This window comes from Coregonus clupeaformis, chromosome 5 (assembly GCF_020615455.1).
Source record: "Coregonus clupeaformis isolate EN_2021a chromosome 5, ASM2061545v1, whole genome shotgun sequence".
NCBI lineage: Eukaryota > Metazoa > Chordata > Actinopteri > Salmoniformes > Salmonidae > Coregonus > Coregonus clupeaformis.
In genome coordinates this window covers 6,552,025-6,572,465 of record NC_059196.1, presented here as the reverse complement: position 1 = coordinate 6,572,465, position 20,441 = coordinate 6,552,025, and the positions used below count along the sequence as shown (strand labels likewise).

General features: G+C 49.1%; 1 protein-coding gene and 1 pseudogene across 1 annotated transcript in view; one reads left to right on the top strand and one right to left on the bottom strand.

Moving 5' to 3' along the window:
- The window catches only part of LOC121559863 (reticulon-4 receptor-like 1), a 191,573-nt gene extending 177,173 nt beyond the window's left edge, over window positions 1-14,400 (bottom strand). Inside the window, exon 1 of the mRNA XM_041872934.1 lies at window positions 13,557-14,400. Within this exon, the coding sequence (XP_041728868.1) occupies window positions 13,557-13,569 (13 nt within the window). The 5' untranslated portion in view covers window positions 13,570-14,400. The remainder of the gene's footprint in view (window positions 1-13,556) is intronic.
- Window positions 14,401-16,986: 2,586 nt separating this feature from the next.
- The window catches only part of LOC121559853, a 70,523-nt pseudogene continuing 67,068 nt past the window's right edge, over window positions 16,987-20,441 (top strand).

Sequence of the window (20,441 nt, the reverse complement as noted above, 5' to 3'; positions counted from 1 at the left end):
ACACCTCATACACAGCCCTAAACCCACAGCACGCCTCATACCCAGCCCCTAAACCCACAGCACGCCTCATACCCAGCACTAAACCCACAGCACTCCTCTCTACCCAGCCATAAACCCACAGCACTCCTCTCTACCCAGCCCTAAACCCACAGCACTCCTCTCTACCCAGCCCTAAACCCACAGCACTCCTCTCTACTCAGCCCTAAACCCACAGCACACCTCATACACAGCCCTAAACCCACAGCACGCCTCATACCCAGCCCTAAACCCACAGCACGCCTCATACCCAGCACTAAACCCACAGCACTCCTCTCTACCCAGCCCTAAACCCACAGCACTCCTCTCTACCCAGCCCTAAACCCACAGCACTCCTCTCTACTCAGCCCCTAAACCCACAGCACGCCCTCATACCAAGCCCTAAACCAACAGCACGCCTCATACCCAGCCCTAAACCCACAGCACTCCTCTCTACCCAGCCCTAAACCCACAGCACACCTCTCTACCCAGCCCTAAACCCACAGTACTCCTGATACCCAGCCCTAAACCCACAGCACACCTCTCTACCCAGCCCTAAACCCACAGCACACCTCTCTACCCAGCCCTAAACCCACAGCACTCCTCTCTACCCAGCCCTAAACCCACAGCACTCCTCTCTACCCAGCCCTAAACCCACAGCATGCCTCATGCCCAGCCCTAAACCCACAGCACACCTCTCTACCCAGCACTAAACCCACAGCACACCTCTCTACCCAGCCCTAAACCCACAGCACTCCTCTCTCTACCCAGCCCTTAACCCACAGCACTCCTCTCTACCCAGCCCTAAACCCACAGCACTCCTCTCTACCCAGCCCTAAACCCACAGCACTCCTCTCTACCCAGCCCTAAACCCACAGCACTCCTCTCTACCCAGCCCTAAACCCACAGCACTCCTCTCTAACCAGCCCTAAACCCACAGCACTCCTCTCTACCCAGCCCTAAACCCACAGCACACCTCATACCCAGCTCTAAACCCACAGCACTCTACCCAGCCCTAAACCCACAGCACTCCTCTCTACCAAGCCCTAAACCCACAGCACTCCTCTCTACTCAGCCCTAAACCCACAGCACACCTCATACACAGCCCTAAACCCACAGCACGCCTCATACCCAGCCCTAAACCCACAGCACGCCTCATACCCAGCACTAAACCCACAGCACTCCTCTCTACCCAGCCATAAACCCACAGCACTCCTCTCTACCCAGCCCCTAAACCCACAGCACTCCTCTCTACTCAGCCCTAAACCCACAGCACGCCTCATACCAAGCCCTAAACCCACAGCACGCCTCATACCCAGCCCTAAACCCACAGCACTCCTCTCTACCCAGCCCTAAACCCACAGCACACCTCTCTACCCAGCCCTAAACCCACAGCACTCCTCTCTACCCAGCCCTAAACCCACAGCACTCCTCTCTACCCAGCCCTAAACCCACAGCACACCTCATACCCAGCTCTAAACCCACAGCACTCTCTACCCAGCCCTAAACCCACAGCACTCCTCTCTACCCAGCCCTAAACCCACAGCACTCCTCTCTACTCAGCCCTAAACCCACAGCACACCTCATACCCAGCCCTAAACCCACAGCACTCCTCTCTACCCAGCCCTAAACCCACAGCACTCCTCTCTACCCAGCCCTAAACCCACAGCACGCCTCATACCCAGCCCTAAACCCACAGCACGCCTCATACCCAGCCCCTAAACCCACAGCACTCCTCTCTACCCAGCCCTAAACCCACAGCACTCCTCTCTACCCAGCCCTAAACCCTCAGCACTCCTCTCTACTCAGCCCCTAAACCCACAGCACTCCTCTCAACCCAGCCCTAACCCCACAGCACACCTCTCTACCCAGCCCTAAACCCACAGCACTCCTCTCTACCCAGCCCTAAACCCACAGCACTCCTCTCTACCCAGCCCTAAACCCACAGCACTCCTCTCTACCCAGCCCTAAACCCACAGCACACCTCTCTACCAAGCCCTAAACCCACAGCACTCCTCTCTACCCAGCCCTAAACCCACAGCACTCCTCTCTACCAAGCCCTAAACCCACAGCACTCCTCTCTACTCAGCCCCTAAACCCACAGCACACCTCATACACAGCCCTAAACCCACAGCACGCCTCATACCCAGCCCTAAACCCACAGCACGCCTCATACCCAGCACTAAACCCACAGCACTCCTCTCTACCCAGCCATAAACCCACAGCACTCCTCTCTACCCAGCCCCTAAACCCACAGCACTCCTCTCTACTCAGCCCTAAACCCACAGCACGCCTCATACCAAGCCCTAAACCCACAGCACGCCTCATACCCAGCCCTAAACCCACATCACTCCTCTCTACCCAGCCCTAAACCCACAGCACACCTCTCTACCCAGCCCTAAACCCACAGCACTCCTCTCTACTCAGCCCTAAACCCACAGCACGCCTCATAACCAGCCCTAAACCCACAGCACGCCTCATACCCAGCCCTAAACCCACAGCACACCTCTCTACCCAGCCCTAAACCCACAGCACTCCTCTCTACCCAGCCCTAAACCCACAGCACTCCTCTCTACCCAGCCCTAAACCCACAGCATGCCTCATGCCCAGCCCTAAACCCACAGCACACCTCTCTACCCAGCACTAAACCCACAGCACTCCTCTCTACCCAGCCCTAAACCCACAGCACTCCTCTCTACCCAGCCCTTAACCCACAGCACTCCTCTCTACCCAGCCCTAAACCCAAAGCACTCCTCTCTACCCAGCCCTAAACCCACAGCACTCCTCTCTACCCAGCCCTAAACCCACAGCACTCCTCTCTACCCAGCCCTAAACCCACAGCACTCCTCTCTAACCAGCCCTAAACCCACAGCACTCCTCTCTACCCAGCCCTAAACCCACAGCACACCTCATACCCAGCTCTAAACCCACAGCACTCTACCCAGCCCTAAACCCACAGCACTCCTCTCTACCAAGCCCTAAACCCACAGCACTCCTCTCTACTCAGCCCTAAACCCACAGCACACCTCATACACAGCCCTAAACCCACAGCACGCCTCATACCCAGCCCTAAACCCACAGCACGCCTCATACCCAGCACTAAACCCACAGCACTCCTCTCTACCCAGCCATAAACCCACAGCACTCCTCTCTACCCAGCCCTAAACCCACAGCACTCCTCTCTACTCAGCCCTAAACCCACAGCACGCCTCATACCAAGCCCTAAACCCACAGCACGCCTCATACCCAGCCCTAAACCCACAGCACTCCTCTCTACCCAGCCCTAAACCCACAGCACACCTCTCTACCCAGCCCTAAACCCACAGCACTCCCTCTCTACCCAGCCCTAAACCCACAGCACTCCTCTCTACCCAGCCCTAAACCCACAGCACACCTCATACCCAGCTCTAAACCCACAGCACTCTCTACCCAGCCCTAAACCCACAGCACTCCTCTCTACCCAGCCCTAAACCCACAGCACTCCTCTCTACTCAGCCCTAAACCCACAGCACACCTCATACCCAGCCCTAAACCCACAGCACTCCTCTCTACCCAGCCCTAAACCCACAGCACTCCTCTCTACCCAGCCCTAAACCCACAGCACGCCTCATACCCAGCCCTAAACCCACAGCACGCCTCATACCCAGCCCTAAACCCACAGCACTCCTCTCTACCCAGCCCTAAACCCACAGCACTCCTCTCTACCCAGCCCTAAACCCTCAGCACTCCTCTCTACTCAGCCCTAAACCCACAGCACTCCTCTCAACCCAGCCCTAACCCCACAGCACACCTCTCTACCCAGCCCTAAACCCACAGCACTCCTCTCTACCCAGCCCTAAACCCACAGCACTCCTCTCTACCCAGCCCTAAACCCACAGCACTCCTCTCTACCCAGCCCTAAACCCACAGCACACCTCTCTACCAAGCCCTAAACCCACAGCACTCCTCTCTACCCAGCCCTAAACCCACAGCACTCCTCTCTACCAAGCCCTAAACCCACAGCACTCCTCTCTACTCAGCCCTAAACCCACAGCACACCTCATACACAGCCCTAAACCCACAGCACGCCTCATACCCAGCCCTAAACCCACAGCACGCCTCATACCCAGCACTAAACCCACAGCACTCCTCTCTACCCAGCCATAAACCCACAGCACTCCTCTCTACCCAGCCCTAAACCCACAGCACTCCTCTCTACTCAGCCCTAAACCCACAGCACGCCTCATACCAAGCCCTAAACCCACAGCACGCCTCATACCCAGCCCTAAACCCACATCACTCCTCTCTACCCAGCCCTAAACCCACAGCACACCTCTCTACCCAGCCCTAAACCCACAGCACTCCTCTCTACTCAGCCCTAAACCCACAGCACGCCTCATAACCAGCCCTAAACCCACAGCACGCCTCATACCCAGCCCTAAACCCACAGCACTCCTCTCTACCCAGCCCTAAACCCACAGCACTCCTCTCTACTCAGCCCTAAACCCACAGCACTCCTCTCAACCCAGCCCTAAACCCACAGCACACCTCTCTACCCAGCCCTAAACCCACAGCACTCCTCTCTACCCAGCCCTAAACCCACAGCACTCCTCTCTACCCAGCCCTAAACCCACAGCACTCCTCTCTACTCAGCCCTAAACCCACAGCACACCTCATACACAGCCCTAAACCCACAGCACGCCTCATACCCAGCCCTAAACCCACAGCACTCCTCTCTACCCAGCCCTAAACCCACAGCACTCCTCTCTACCCAGCCCTAAACCCACAGCACGCCTCATACCAAGCCCTAAACCCACAGCACGCCTCATACCCAGCCCTAAACCCACAGCACTCCTCTCTACCCAGCCCTAAACCCACAGCACTCCTCTCTACCCAGCCCTAAACCCTCAGCACTCCTCTCTACTCAGCCCTAAACCCACAGCACGCCTCATAACCAGCCCTAAACCCACAGCACGCCTCATACCCAGCCCTAAACCCACAGCACTCCTCTCTACCCAGCCCTAAACCCACAGCACTCCCTCTCTACCCAGCCCCTAAACCCACAGCACTCCTCTCAACCCAGCCCCTAACCCCACAGCACACCCTCTCTACCCAGCCCTAAACCCACAGCACTCCTCTCTACCCAGCCCTAAACCCACAGCACTCCTCTCTACCCAGCCCTAAACCCACAGCACTCCTCTCTACCCAGCCCTAAACCCACAGCACACCTCTCTACCCATCCCTAAACCCACAGCACACCTCTCTACCCAGCCCTAAACCCACAGCACACCTCTCTACCCAGCCCTAAACCCACAGTACTCCTGATACCCAGCCCTAAACCCACAGCACACCTCTCTACCCAGCCCTAAACCCACAGCACACCTCTCTACCCAGCCCTAAACCCACAGCACTCCTCTCTACCCAGCCCTAAACCCACAGCACTCCTCTCTACCCAGCACTAAACCCACAGCACGCCTCATACCAAGCCCTAAACCCACATCACTCCTCTGTACCCAGCCCTAAACCAATAGCTCTCCTCTCTACCCAGCCTTAAACCCACAGAACTCCTCTCTACCCAGCCCTAAACCCACAGCACACCTCTCTACCCAGCCCTAAACCCACAGCACTCCTCTCTACCCAGCCCTAAACCCACAGCACGCCTCATACCAAGCCCTAAACCCACAGCACTCCTCTGTACCCAGCCCTAAACCCACAGCACGCCTCTCTACCCAGCCCTAAACCCACAGCACGCCTCATACCCAGCCCTAAACCCACAGCACACCTCTCTACCCAGCCCTAAACCCACAGCACTCCTCTCTCACCCAGCCCCTAAACCCACAGCACTCCTCTCTACCCAGCCCTAAACCCACAGCACTCATCCCTACCCAGCCCTAAACCCACAGCACTCCTCTCTACCCAGCCCTAAACCCACAGCACTACTCTCTACCCAGCCCTAAACCCACAGCACTCCTCTCTACCCAGCCCTAAACCCACAGGACTCCTCTCTACCCAGCCCTAAACCTACAGCACTCCTCTCTACCCAGCCCTAAACCCAAAGCACTCCTCTCTACCCAGCCCTAAACCCACAGCACACCTCTCTACCCAGCCCTAAACCCACAGCACTCCTCTCTACCCAGCCCTAAACCCACAGCACTCCTCTCTACCCAGCCCTAAACCCACAGCACACCTCATACCCAGCTCTAAACCCACAGCACTCTCTACCCAGCCCTAAACCCACAGCACTCCTCTCTACCCAGCCCTAAACCCACAGCACTCCTCTCTACCCAGCCCTAAACCCACAGCATGCCTCATGCCCAGCCCTAAACCCACAGCACACCTCTCTACCCAGCCCTAAACCCACAGCACTCCCTCTCTACCCAGCCCTAAACCCACAGCACTCCTCTCTACCCAGCCCCTTAACCCACAGCACTCCTCTCTACCCAGCCCTAAACCCACAGCACTCCTCTCTACCCAGCCCTAAACCCACAGCACTCCTCTCTACCCAGCCCTAAACCCACAGCACTCCTCTCTACCCAGCCCTAAACCCACAGCACTCCTCTCTACCCAGCCCTAAACCCACAGCACTCCTCTCTACCCAGCCCCTAAACCCACAGCACTCCTCTCTAACCAGCCCTAAACCCACAGCACTCCTCTCTACCCAGCCCTAAACCCACAGCACACCTCATACCCAGCTCTAAACCCACAGCACTCTCTACCCAGCCCTAAACCCACAGCACTCCTCTCTACCCAGCCCTAAACCCACAGCACTCCTCTCTACTCAGCCCTAAACCCACAGCACACCTCATACACAGCCCTAAACCCACAGCACGCCTCATACCCAGCCCTAAACCCACAGCACTCCTCTCTACCCAGCCCTAAACCCACAGCACGCCTCATACCCAGCTCTAAACCCACAGCACGCCTCATACCCAGCCCTAAACCCACAGCACTCCTCTCTACCCAGCCCTAAACCCACAGCACTCCTCTCTACCCAGCCCTAAACCCTCAGCACTCCTCTCTACTCAGCCCTAAACCCACAGCACGCCTCTCTACCCAGCCCTAAACCCACAGCACGCCTCATACCCAGCCCTAAACCCACAGCACTCCTCTCTACCCAGCCCTAAACCCACAGCACTCCTCTCTACCCAGCCCTAAACCCACAGCACTCCTCTCAACCCAGCCCTAACCCCACAGCACACCTCTCTACCCAGCCCTAAACCCACAGCACTCCTCTCTACCCAGCCCTAAACCCACAGCACTCCTCTCTACCCAGCCCTAAACCCACAGCACTCCTCTCTACCCAGCCCTAAACCCACAGCACACCTCTCTACCCATCCCTAAACCCACAGCACACCTCTCTACCCAGCCCTAAACCCACAGCACTCCTCTCTACCCAGCCCTAAACCCACAGCACTCCTCTCTACCCAGCCCTAAACCCACAGCACTCCTCTCTACCCAGCCCTAAACCCACAGCACTCCTCTCTACTCAGCCCTAAACCCACAGCACGCCTCATACCCAGCCCTAAACCCACATTACGCCTCATGCCCAGCCCTAAACCCACAGCACTCCTCTCTACCCAGCCCTAAACCCACAGCACTCCTCTCTACCCAGCCCTAAACCCACAGCACTCCTCTCTACCCAGCCCTAAACCCACATCACTCCTCTCTACCCAGCCCTAAACCCACCTCATACCCAGCCCTAAACCCACAGCACGCCTCATATCCAGTCCTAAACACACAGCACGCCTCATACCCAGTCCTAAACCCACAGCACGCCTCATACATTTTACATTTTAGTCATTTAGCAGACGCTCTTATCCAGAGCGACTTACAGTTAGTGAGTGCATACATTTTTCATACTGGCCCCCCATGGGAATCGAACCCACAACCCTGGCGTTGCAAGCGCCATACTCTACCAACTGAGCTACAGGAAGGCCCTAAACATACAGCATGCCTCATTCCCATTCCTAAACCCACAGCACGCCTCATACCCAGCCCTAAACCCACAGCACACCTCATACCCAGCCCTAAACCCACAGCACACCTCATACCCAGCCCTAAACCCACAGCACGCCTGATACCTAGCCCACAATCCACAACCACAGGAATACTTTGCATCACAATAAATTGTAGTGCAATCATGACAACATGTTAGGAGAATATTATGTTCTATTCAAATGGCCTCTTTAAATATAACTCACAGAACAAGTTCCCTCATTTGGCCTGGCTGTCTGAATGTTCTCCACACAAAGTGACAGATGGGTATTTAGAGTCAGATACTGTACTGTGTAAATCCATGGTGATATCAAATCACTGCTCTGAGGAGGCTTTGCCTCGGGGTACTGTCTATGTGATTTCAGCTCTGGCCAGACTGCTGTTTGTCCTTCAGTGACAATGACAGACTGTGAGTCTAGACCTCTGCTGAAGGTATCTAGACTGGTGACTGGTGACGTCTAGGAGATTATATTATCTCTCTAGACAGGGACACATCTCTGGGTGAAAAACCATCTCTGACAGACAGATAGTCATGGAGAGACTCTTGCCTGAGAGGTTGATAGTTGTTTATTTGATCAGTTTGTCTCCCTAGTGCTGCTGAGAGCTGACTGACTGGGAGCTGTAAGGCTGAGCTGAGTTCCCCAGGACCCACACACTGAGCCCTGGGAGTAGGCAGGGCAGGGCTGGAGACTGAGAGCTGACTGACTGGGAGCTGTAAGGCTGAGCTGAGTTCCCTAGGACCCACACACTGAGCCCTGGGAGTAGGCAGGGCAGGGCTGGAAACTGAGAGCTGACTGACTGGGAGCTGTAAGGCTGAGCTGAGTTCCCTAGGACCCACACACTGAGCCCTGGGAGTAGGCAGGGCAGGGCTGGAGACTGAGAGCTGACTGACTGGGAGCTGTCAGGCTGAGCTGAGTTCCCTAGGACCCACACACTGAGCCCTGGGAGTAGGCAGGGCAGGGCTGGAGACTGAGAGCTGACTGACTGGGAGCTGTAAGGCTGAGCTAAGTTCCCTAGGACCCACACACTGAGCCCTGGGAGTAGGCAGGGCAGGGCTGGAGACTGAGGGCTGACTGACTGGGAGCTGTAAGGCTGAGCTGAGTTCCCTAGGACCCACACACTGAGCCCTGGGAGTAGGCAGGGCAGGGCTGGAGACTGAGAGCTGACTGACTGGGAGCTGTAAGGCTGAGCTGAGTTCCCTAGGACCCACACACTGAGCCCTGGGAGTAGGCAGGGCAGGGCTGGAGACTGAGAGCTGACTGACTGGGAGCTGTAAGGCTGAGCTGAGTTCCCTAGGACCCACACACTGAGCCCTGGGAGTAGGCAGGGCAGGGCTGGAGACTGAGAGCTGACTGACTGGGAGCTGTAAGGCTGAGCTGAGTTCCCTAGGACCCACACACTGAGCCCTGGGAGTAGGCAGGGCAGGGCTGGAGACTGAGAGCTGACTGACTGGGAGCTGTAAGGCTGAGCTGAGTTCCCTAGGACCCACACACTGAGCCCTGGGAGTAGGCAGGGCAGGGCTGGAGACTGAGAGCTGACTGACTGGGGCCACAGGTGTTTTCCTTACTCCTTTACATCGTGTTCCACTGGGATCATTATTGGCAAATCCTCTCATTTGTCCCTTCCACCATGCACTGCCTGTATTGGAAAACAACAGGGCCAACTCAATAGGCAATGTGCTACTACTCTGGCACATAATTAGAGATGATTTACAAAGTGTGATTACTCAATGCTACTAAATTTGATTGCTCAAACAATTATCTCTGTATATTCTGTGGTGATGGAGCTGAATGATGAAGGAAGCGATGGGCTTTTGTTTGTCTTAGATGCTGTATTTGAGAGGGAGAATGATCACAATTTTCCAATAATTAGCATTCATTCAACAACAGAGTACAGTTAGGCTAGATCTGCAATGTTTTGTACTTTCAAAGTACATTCATTACAGTATCTGAGTCTGAGCAGTGCTTTATGTTGATGCAGACACATTTCCCAATGAGATATTGTGTAACAACCTTGTCAATCTGAATCTGAATGTCTTCTTTATGCAGAGGATGAACAGAAATGAAAAGTACAAACATGGGGAAATCTGTGGGTATAGTGCATACAGAATGTCAATGGGCAAGGGTGTGTGTGTGTGTGTGTGTGTGTGTGTGTGTGTGTGTGTGTGTGTGTGTGTGTGTGTGTGTGTGTGTGTGTGTGTGTGTGTGTGTGTGTGTGTGTGTGTGTGTGTGAGTGTGTGCATGTGCGTGTGCGTGTGTGCATGTGTGTGCGTGTACTTGTCTGTGTGGATGTAGGTGTGTGCATGAGATCGTGAATGCGTAAAGACAGGAAAGTCTCAAAATGGCAATGGAAAGCCTGTATCCAGCCCCCCTATAAGCCTGAGTGACATGCACCAGCAATTATAGCACATCATAGCAGAGTATATGCAGTGGACATCACACCTCCTTCTATCTATCGCAGCACTACTCTGACATATCTCCCAAGTGTCTGTTCCATGGATGAATGGGTGTGGAGAGAGAGAGGCAGAGAGAGAGAGAAACAGACAGACAGATAGACAGAGAGAGAAACACAGAGAGAGAGAGACAGAGAAACACAGAGAGAGACAGAGAGAGAAACACAGAGAGACAGAGAGAGAAACACAGAGAGAGAGAGAGAGAGAGAGAGAGAGAGAGAGAGAGAGAGAGAGAGAGAGAGAGAGAGAGAGAGAGAGAGAGAGAGAGAGAGAGAGAGAGAGAGAGAGAGAGAGAGAGAGAGAGAGAGAGAGAGAGAGAGAGAATATAACCTGCATAGTAATCAGAAACCACCAGCTGCGACACTGTAACTCAGGAAGCAGGGAAGGGTAACAGACCACTAGCACTGAGCAAGAGGGCCACACACACAGGGATTAGTGATAGGGACAGAAATCTAAAACAGGGACAGCAAACTCAGACACACATGCTGTTAACACACAGATAGGACTGGCATGGCACCCCTGCATCACTTTGCATACATAGCTAGTGTACTGCATGTCTAGACAGAGAACATTTCCACATCATGTCGGCTTATTGACCAGACCTACTTTGGATTCCATACAACATCAACAAAATTCAGATCAGGTTGGTAGGCTTACTACTCTAGTGCAGCTACATATAAATCATCCATTTGGTGAAAAAAGGTGTGTAATGCCAATACCCATGACGCCCTGTTCAGCTCCAGTCCATTACTTGGTAGTCTCATGTGGCCGTCCTTCCAAATCTTGTCTCGTTGACTCAACTATTGGAACAGAACGTGAGAAGCCAGGGTTTCCGAGGCTAATCACATGGTAATAATTACACAGCTAGTCACGACTTCTCGTCAACCTGAGGAGTGCTTCTACTGTCATCGTGTCACTCCACACTCTCAGTTACTCACTTTGAATGGGAAATGTGTCACACACCAAATGTCAGGCCGGATGCATCAGCCAGGCTCCCCACAATGTGTTGTTCCAGGAACATATCTCAAACCCACCTAAGAACCTCTGAATTGTTCCTGTCAAAGCTGGCTGATGCCTCATCCACAGTCTATTCTGACTGGAGGGATTTTTGGCATACTGTGAAATCTATATTTCTTCCCATTAACTTTTTGAAATATTTCTTTCATGACACATCACCCCCCAACCCAATATCTCAAATGGAGAACTAGTTTAAATGACTTCAAAAGCAAGAAAGCACATTCAAGAGTACCAACCCAATTTTCTAATTAATAATTTAAATTGTCATTACATTTTATTGCAAATGTGTTAATACATTTGTAATAAAACAATTGTATGTTTCTTGGCCAAACTATTTTTTTCCAGCTATCCAGACTATCTTGGTCATGCTTGTACAGTATTAATGCCATGCATGTTATGTGAAGTCTTCTCATTGTGGGTTAGTATCCTGCACAGCAAATACAGGTATAAAGTGTCCCACAGTAATAGCCACCCAATGACCATGAGCAGCATTTACATGACCATGAAAACTGCAGCTGACAGACAGTATGCAGAGTGGCCTGGCATTCAGTCATACATTATGCACTAAAACACTCTGTTCTAACTCCCTCAGTATTAAACTACATATGTAGGATCTTAATTTGAAAAACTTGTAGTGTATTTGAGGTTTAAAAAGGCTTCTGAAGTTTGTAATTTCCACTTTGAAATTCGACTTGATTTTCCCGTATGAAAAATGTATCAACCCTTACAAAATGGTCATGAATTATAATCCACATAATAATTCACATTTCCTGTTGCTGGCTCAAATTAAGATCCTACATCTGTAACCTCCTGTTTTAAGTGGATGGGGTACTCCATCTCCAGACTCAACAGTGAATTCCTAGCTAACCTGATTCTAAGAGTCTGTTCAGTTCATGATATTGGTCAGGGTACTTGAAGCACAGACAGTTAGTTACTGGCTATGTGAGTTCATCATTGAGATGTCACATTTCCAACCCTGGATCAATAATCAATCTGATGATGACTGTCAGGGAGAGTTACAGTAGTGCTGCATGCATTAAAGGAGGTGAGAACAATGCAGTGACACATACAGTAGTTGAAAGCCAAACAGTGGCCTTTTATTGATGCTGGGCTAAATGAGGGGAACCATTTTGTCAGAAGTATAATGAAGAAAGATTTTAGAAATGATCTTTCTTCAATTACATCATCTTGATATTGAAACAATCAAAGGAGTCAAATGATCAAGAGAGCAAACCATCAGAAAGATCACATCAAAACCAACAGACCAATTACAATGGTATTAGTAGGGCATTAACATTGCATTGTCCATTGCTACTCATTATAACAAATTCAATGAGAATATGGAAATTGTGTGTGTGTGTGTGTGTGTGCGTGTGCGTGCGCGCGCGTGTGTGTGTTGAATGACAAGGGGATAGACAGAGTTCAATTTCTGTTCATGTGTGGTCAGGAGTGGTTCAGGTCGTGACATTGTCAGCATAAATCAATGTTTGAATTCTATGTAGTCCTCAATCACTATATAAAGTCAGGAGTGACTGTCAATGTAGGAGGAACATATTTTGTTCTGGTTAATGACCACCCAAAAATACAATTCATGAAGCCGTATGCCGTGCCTGTCTTGTCTGCATCACCTAGCCAGCCCTAGATCAATGCCCAAGAATGCAATAATCAGAGCGCACATAATGCTTATCAGAGACAGAGACCGGGCACAACTCATAAACTGCAGTGCGGCATCAGCCGTTAACATCAAGCATAGTATTCGTGGTAGGCCTATGTCTGAATATTTCATTCCCGCCAGCCTCGCGCACACAGGGCTTCATGTTGTGCAAATCTGGAAACCATGTCATCGTCGCAATAAATTGTCACGTTCTCGCTCAAAACTAGCATTAGCCTACCATGCTGGTGTATCATCATAACATATTTTTCATCACCCATAGCAGCAGACATGATAACACCTTGTTGTCAACTAAGCATTTGCGCACTATTCAGTGGAGGAAAATGCATGATGCATTTACTGAACAAGCACAAGGTGTTGTTGGCACAATAATAACTAATTGCTGCCAGTCGGATTGATGATGATAAAAAGTTAAAGCACACTTACCCCCTTTGAACATGGTGGAAGATTTATGTCGTCCTCTGTCTTTTGAGAATCATCTGTTCTTGTATTCCAGACTAAACGTGCGCTCTCTAGTTTCGAAGTTATCAAAATAAAAGTTTTAAATGTTTATTTGTTTTATGATGGATCTAATGTAGCTCCTCTTCTCGCCGTCGCGGTCCAGCCAAAACATTCAGTTGTCATGTATAAAATAGTCAACGAACGTTAGTCTCCTCTCATCCCGTTGAGTAGACTAGTCTATGGTAAGGACCTTTTCAAGCATGATTTGGAATGCATTGAAAATATCCTTTCAAAAGCAAAATAACTCTGGTGTTCGACCTTGTGAGAGGCCCCTTACAGCTCGTTTCAATCCTTGATAACCATCATTTTTACACTCACTTTAAATTAACGCAAAACAGCTATCACCATTTTTAGAGAGTTAATAATTTTAAAAGGGCAATCTAAATTCCTTCTCGAACGAAGTAGGATGGATCATATCATATTCGTTCAAATCTTTCATTAACAGAAGTTATTTAGATTCACATTTCGTCTCTGAAGTCGGATTAGGCGCTGGGTCCTCAAATCCTGATTAAAAACGTGGACTTCGATGACTTTCGTTCCGTATAAATCCCTTCAATAATATATTCCCGCGCTTTCCCGTAGTGTTTGGGAGCTGCAGTAAAATTCCTGCCGTTCTCCGGTCTTATCTGTGAGGACCTTTCAATTTACGCCTCTTCCTCAGAGAATGTAGACTTTCGCCATCCTGCGCTCAATGTAGGCTAGAGAAAGTAGAGCTGTGGGTCTGCTCTGGCTCATCATTGCACCCTCTCGGTCCGTCTCTATGTAGGCTTCTACCGTTTTCTCCGGTGTTTGCTGGTAAACTCTGAATGTTCAGCCCTCCAATTGAAGGGAAAATATTAAAATTATCTTATTATCAACTACATTCCAATTTCGTGTTTAGAGGGCAATGTTATTCACACAAATTAACAGTGCCAAATAAAACACACAATAACTTATGTAACTCAATTTAATAGCTCGTTTTCTTCACATATGTTAGCCTACTCATCAAGATCCTTAATTTGCTGCAGGCTCTGAGAGATGCTGGAATTTGGTTTAGAAATGTGGTTGGTACAACTACAAGCATGATTAACACATGACCACTAGTGTACCAATTCCTTGGCCATCTCTCTCTCTCTCTCTCTCTCTCTCTCTCTCTCTCTCTCTCTCTCTCTCTCTCTCTCTCTCTCTCTCTCTCTCTCTCTCTCTCTCTCTCTCTCTCTCAGGGAAACATTTGTAGCTTAGTTGAAATGTTTTTATGTTTTGGTATGATCACAGTGTACTTGTTGGTGTTTACTGAAAACATGAGTGGCGCAGTGGTCTAAGGCACTGCATCGCAGTGCTAGCTGTGCCACTAGAGATCCTGGTTCGAGTCCAGGCTCTGTTGCAGCCGGCCGCGACCGGGAGACAGATGGGCGGCGCACAATTGGTCCAAGGTAGGGGAGGGTTTGGCCGGCGAGGATGTGGGTTCGTTTCCCACGGGGGGCCAGTATAAAAAAACATGTATGCATTCACTAACTGTAAGTCGCTCTGGATAAGAGTGTCTGCTGAATGACTAAAATGTAAATGAATTGATGGGGACAATTTCTCACCTATACAAGTAATGTATAAGGATATACCGGCCCACTGTTCTTCTTCTAATATTTGAAGAAAATAAATGGTGTTTTTGATATTTCTTACTGATAGCCAAGGTGTAATACTGTAGAAGACCTATTCAAGATTTCATGAGAATTTACATTTTAAAATCTCAGGCTTCAAGGTTCCAAGATCAGAGCTAATACAATTTGATTAGGGGTAATGGTTTCACAGGGCTAGGGAGGACGTGCATGGCAATCAACAAAAAACAACAACCCACACAACAAGTATAATGTCCTAAACTTAATGTAAATGAAGTTACCTAAACATTTGAATGAAATGTATTTCCTGGCAGAGAGCACAGTGAGATTCAGGGTGGTGAATATAGACCATATAATTAGAATGATCCTTCTATGGTACAGATGGCCAGCTGATAGATGTTGGAGGCTGGAGGCCAGCACAGTACTGTATGTGTTGTGTTGCTTTGTACTGTGCTGCTGGTGCCCTGTGCCATAGTGTGACTGTGACTGTAGTTTTCCCAAGAGGAGAGACTTTTACAGCCAATTAGTCTCAATGGTTACTGTTGCTATGGTAAGAGGACTCATAACAATGGTTGCAGATAAGGGCCAGGTGTAGCTCAGTTGGTAGAGCATGGCGCTTGCAATGCCAGGGTTGTGGGTTCGAATCCCACGAGGGGCCAGTATGAAAAATGTATGCACTCACTAACTGTAAGTCGCTCTTGATAAGAGTGTCTGCTAAAATGTAAGATAACACTGTATCCAGTCAGGATCACTGGTTGAATCAATGTTGTTCAATGAAATTTTGTTGAACCAACGTTGAATTGACATCTGTGCCCAATGGGTTGTGACTGTACTTACAACTGTGCAGCACAATTAATGGAAGACTTACTTCAATAACATGGAAGAAAATGCAGGAGTTGACAGCAAGCAAGCTCCCATTGTCATAAACATTTTATTTCAAGAAAGGTAGCTTGCTGTAGGCATATTTTACATACTAAAGTATATGTAGGCCTACAGGAAAGAATACACTTGAGACAACAACACTGTATGGGAAAAAAATAAGCAGCAGGGAACATGGGAAATGTTGTTGCTAAATAAGGCAGTGTGATTTTCACTGCAGCTATCTCAATTCTCTCAATTCTTGTAGGCATGATATTTTGTGAGTCATTTCTGTCCCTTCCCTGTCTCATTCATAGCCAGATTCTCACTGAACAGCAATGGCACAGACAGGAGGTGAAAATGTTATGAGTCCTCTTACAATTACAATTACTGGGATATATTCATACAGATGTAGGATCTTAATTTGATCACCTTTTTGTTGCTGAGAATTTTCCTACAAGGCAGGAAACGCAAACTTGTAGTGTGTTGAGGTTTTAAAAGAGCTTCTAAAGTTTGTTGATTTGCCTAACGAAAAATGTATCAACCCCATACAAAAATGTCCATTAATTATAATCCACATAATAATTCATATTTCTGGTTGCAGCAGGATGTATTTCCTGCTGTAGCAAACTGGCTCAAATTAAGATCCTACATCTGTAACTTGTGATGGAGCGAGAGATCTACAAAAGTTTGATTTGATAATGTTGCTAAAAATGAAGGTTACTGTTAATGAAATAAAAATCATATATTACTATTTCATTCTGAACAAATGCGACATTTTCTATCAACTCGTGTCAATAGAGATTCAGAACCACGGACAGCAATACGCTGCTCGATTATCACACATCGATGGCACTCTGCATTTGATTACTGCTGCCTTTCTGGCTCCCACATGCACCAAAAACATGGCGGCGCCGACTGTCGAAACGCAAGTTGTTTCTGCTAAAAAACGAACCGGTAAATATAAATCTCTGTTATATTAACACTATCACACAAGAAATAACGGAGTACGTGGTGTATGGGACATGCTTTTAACAAAACATTTATAAGTTGCCACCATGAATACAGAATTATGACGCAGATACAGCTAGCGACCTGCTAATGTAACGCTAATAACAAGGAAAGCTGACTCAAATGGTTTGAAAGAGTGATTAGCTAGCTAACTTACTTGATACTTATCTATATGAACGAAATATATGAAACATCATAGAACACGTTTTTAAATATCTTTAAGGACCAAGAATTAACTTTCGTCATCGAGCTTTACTTTAGCTAACTAGCTGCTATTAGCCAGATAATCACACGACACTTTTGCCCATGCGCAATTAGGCAAAGAGGTTACCTGCCAGGTAGTCTGGCAGGGCCACCCTTCCAAATCTAACTGCCAGGAGACATTTAAATGGTTTGTTTCTTTACAGCAGGGATCATCAACTAGATTCAGCCGCAGGCCGATTTTGCTCTTGAGCAGATGGTCAGGGGCTGGAACCTAATTACAAATAATTTGTAGACTGCAAATTGATCACAAGAAGCCCAAATAAATATATTGTATGACTAAAACAAAGCAAAGGTAACTGAACTAAATGACTATTGCCCCGTAGCACTCACCTCTGTCATCATGAAGTGCTTTGAGAGACTAGTCAAGGATCATATCACCTCTACCTTACCTGTCACCCTAGACCCACTTCAATTTGCTTACCGCCCCAATAGATCCACAGACGATGCAATTGCCATCACACTGCACACTGCCCTATCCCATCTGGACAAGAGGAATACCTATGTAAGAATGCTGTTCATTGACTATAGCTCAGCATTCAACACCATAGTACCCTCCAAGCTCATCATTAAGCTCGAGGCCCTGGGTCTGAACCCCGCCCTGGGCAACTGGGTCCTGGACTTCCTGACGGGCCGCCCCCAGGTGGTGAAGGTAGGAAACAACATCTCCACTTCGTTGATCCTTAACACTGGGGCCCCACAAGGGTGCGTGCTCAGCCCCCTCCTGTACTCCCTGTTCACCCATGACTGTGTGGCCAAGCACGCCTCCAACTCAATCATCAAGTTTGCAGACGACACAACAGTAGTAGACTTGATTACCAACAATGACAAGACCGCCTACAGGGAGGAGGTGAGGGCTCTGGGAGTGTGGTGCCAGGAAAATAACCTCTCACTCAATGTCAACAAAACAAAGGAGATGATCGTGGACTTCAGGAAACAGCTGAGGGTGCACCCCCCTATCCACATTGACGGAACCACAGTGGAGAAGGTGGAAAGCTTAAAGTTCCTTGGCGTACACATCACTGACAAACTGAAATGGTCCACCCACGCAGACAGTGTGGTGAAGAAGGCGCAACAGAGCCTCTTCAACGTCAGGAGGCTGAAGAAATTTGGCTTGGCACCTAAAACCCTCACAAACTTTTACAGATGCACAATTGAGAGCATCCTGTCGGGCTGTATCACCGCCTGGTACGGCAACTGCACCGCCCGCAACCGCAGGGCTCTCCAGAGGGTGGTGCGGTCTGCTGAACGCATTACCGGGGGCAAACTACCCGCCCTCCAAGACACCTACAGCACCCGATGTCACAGGAAGGCCAAAAAGATCATCAAGGACATCAACCACCCGAGCCACTGCCTGTTCACCCCGCTATCATCCAGAAGGCGAGGTCAGTACAGGTGCATCAAAGCTGGGACCGAGAGAATGGAAAAACAGCTTCTATCTCAAGGCCATCACACTGTTAAATAGCACATTAGAGGCTGCTGCTGCCTATTGAAATCACTGGCCACTTTAAGAAATTGAACACTAGTCACTTTAATAATGTTTACATATCTTGCACTACTCATCTCATATGTATGTACTCTATTCTATTCTATAATATTCTACTGTATCTTAGTCCATGCCGTTCCGTCATTGCTTGTCCATATATATATATATATACAGTGGGGAAAAAAAGTATTTAGTCAGCCACCAATTGTGCAAGTTCTCCCACTTAAAAAGATGAGAGAGGCCTGTAATTTTCATCATAGGTACACGTCAACTATGACAGACAAAATGAGAAAAAAAAATCCCGAAAATCACATTGTAGGATTTTTTATGAATTTATTTGCAAATTATGGTGGAAAATAAGTATTTGGTCAATAACAAAAGTTTCTCAATACTTTGTTATATACCCTTTGTTGGCAATGACACATGTCAAACGTTTTCTGTAAGTCTTCACAAGGTTTTCACACACTGTTGCTGGTATTTTGGCCCATTCCTCCATGCAGATCTCCTCTAGAGCAGTGATGTTTTGGGGCTGTCGCTGGGCAACACGGACTTTCAACTCCCTCGAAAGATTTTCTATGGGGTTGAGATCTGGAGACTGGCTAGGCCACTCCAGGACCTTGAAATGCTTCTTACGAAGCCACTCCTTCGTTGCCCGGGCGGTGTGTTTGGGATCATTGTCATGCTGAAAGACCCAGTCACGTTTCATCTTCAATGCCCTTGCTGATGGAAGGAGGTTTTCACTCAAAATCTCACGATACATGGCCCCATTCATTCTTTCCTTTACACGGATCAGTCGTCCTGGTCCCTTTGCAGAAAAACAGCCCCAAAGCATGATGTTTCCACCCCCATGCTTCACAGTAGGTATGGTGTTCTTTGGATGCAACTCAGCATTCTTTGTCCTCCAAACACGACGAGTTGAGTTTTTACCAAAAAGTTCTATTTTGGTTTCATCTGACCATATGACATTCTCCCAATCCTCTTCTGGATCATCCAAATGCACTCTAGGAAACTTCAGACGGGCCTGGACATGTACTGGCTTAAGCAGGGGGGACACGTCTGGCACTGCAGGATTTGAGTCCCTGGCGGCGTAGTGTGTTACTGATGGTAGGCTTTGTTCCTTTGGTCCCAGCTCTCTGCAGGTCATTCACTAGGTCCCCCCGTGTGGTTCTGGGATTTTTGCTCACCGTTCTTGTGATCATTTTGACCCCACAGGGTGAGATCTTGCGTGGAGCCCCAGATCGAGGGAGATTATCAGTGGTCTTGTATGTCTTCCATTTCCTAATAATTGCTCCCACAGTTGATTTCTTCAAACCAAGCTGCTTACCTATTGCAGATTCAGTCTTCCCAGCCTGGTGCAGGTCTACAATTTTGTTTCTGGTGTCCTTTGACAGCTCTTTGGTCTTGGCCATAGTGGAGTTTGGAGTGTGACTGTTTGAGGTTGTGGACAGGTGTCTTTTATACTGATAACAAGTTCAAACAGGTGCCATTAATACAGGTAACGAGTGGAGGACAGAGGAGCCTCTTAAAGAAGAAGTTACAGGTCTGTGAGAGCCAGAAATCTTGCTTGTTTGTAGGTGACTAAATACTTATTTTCCACCATAA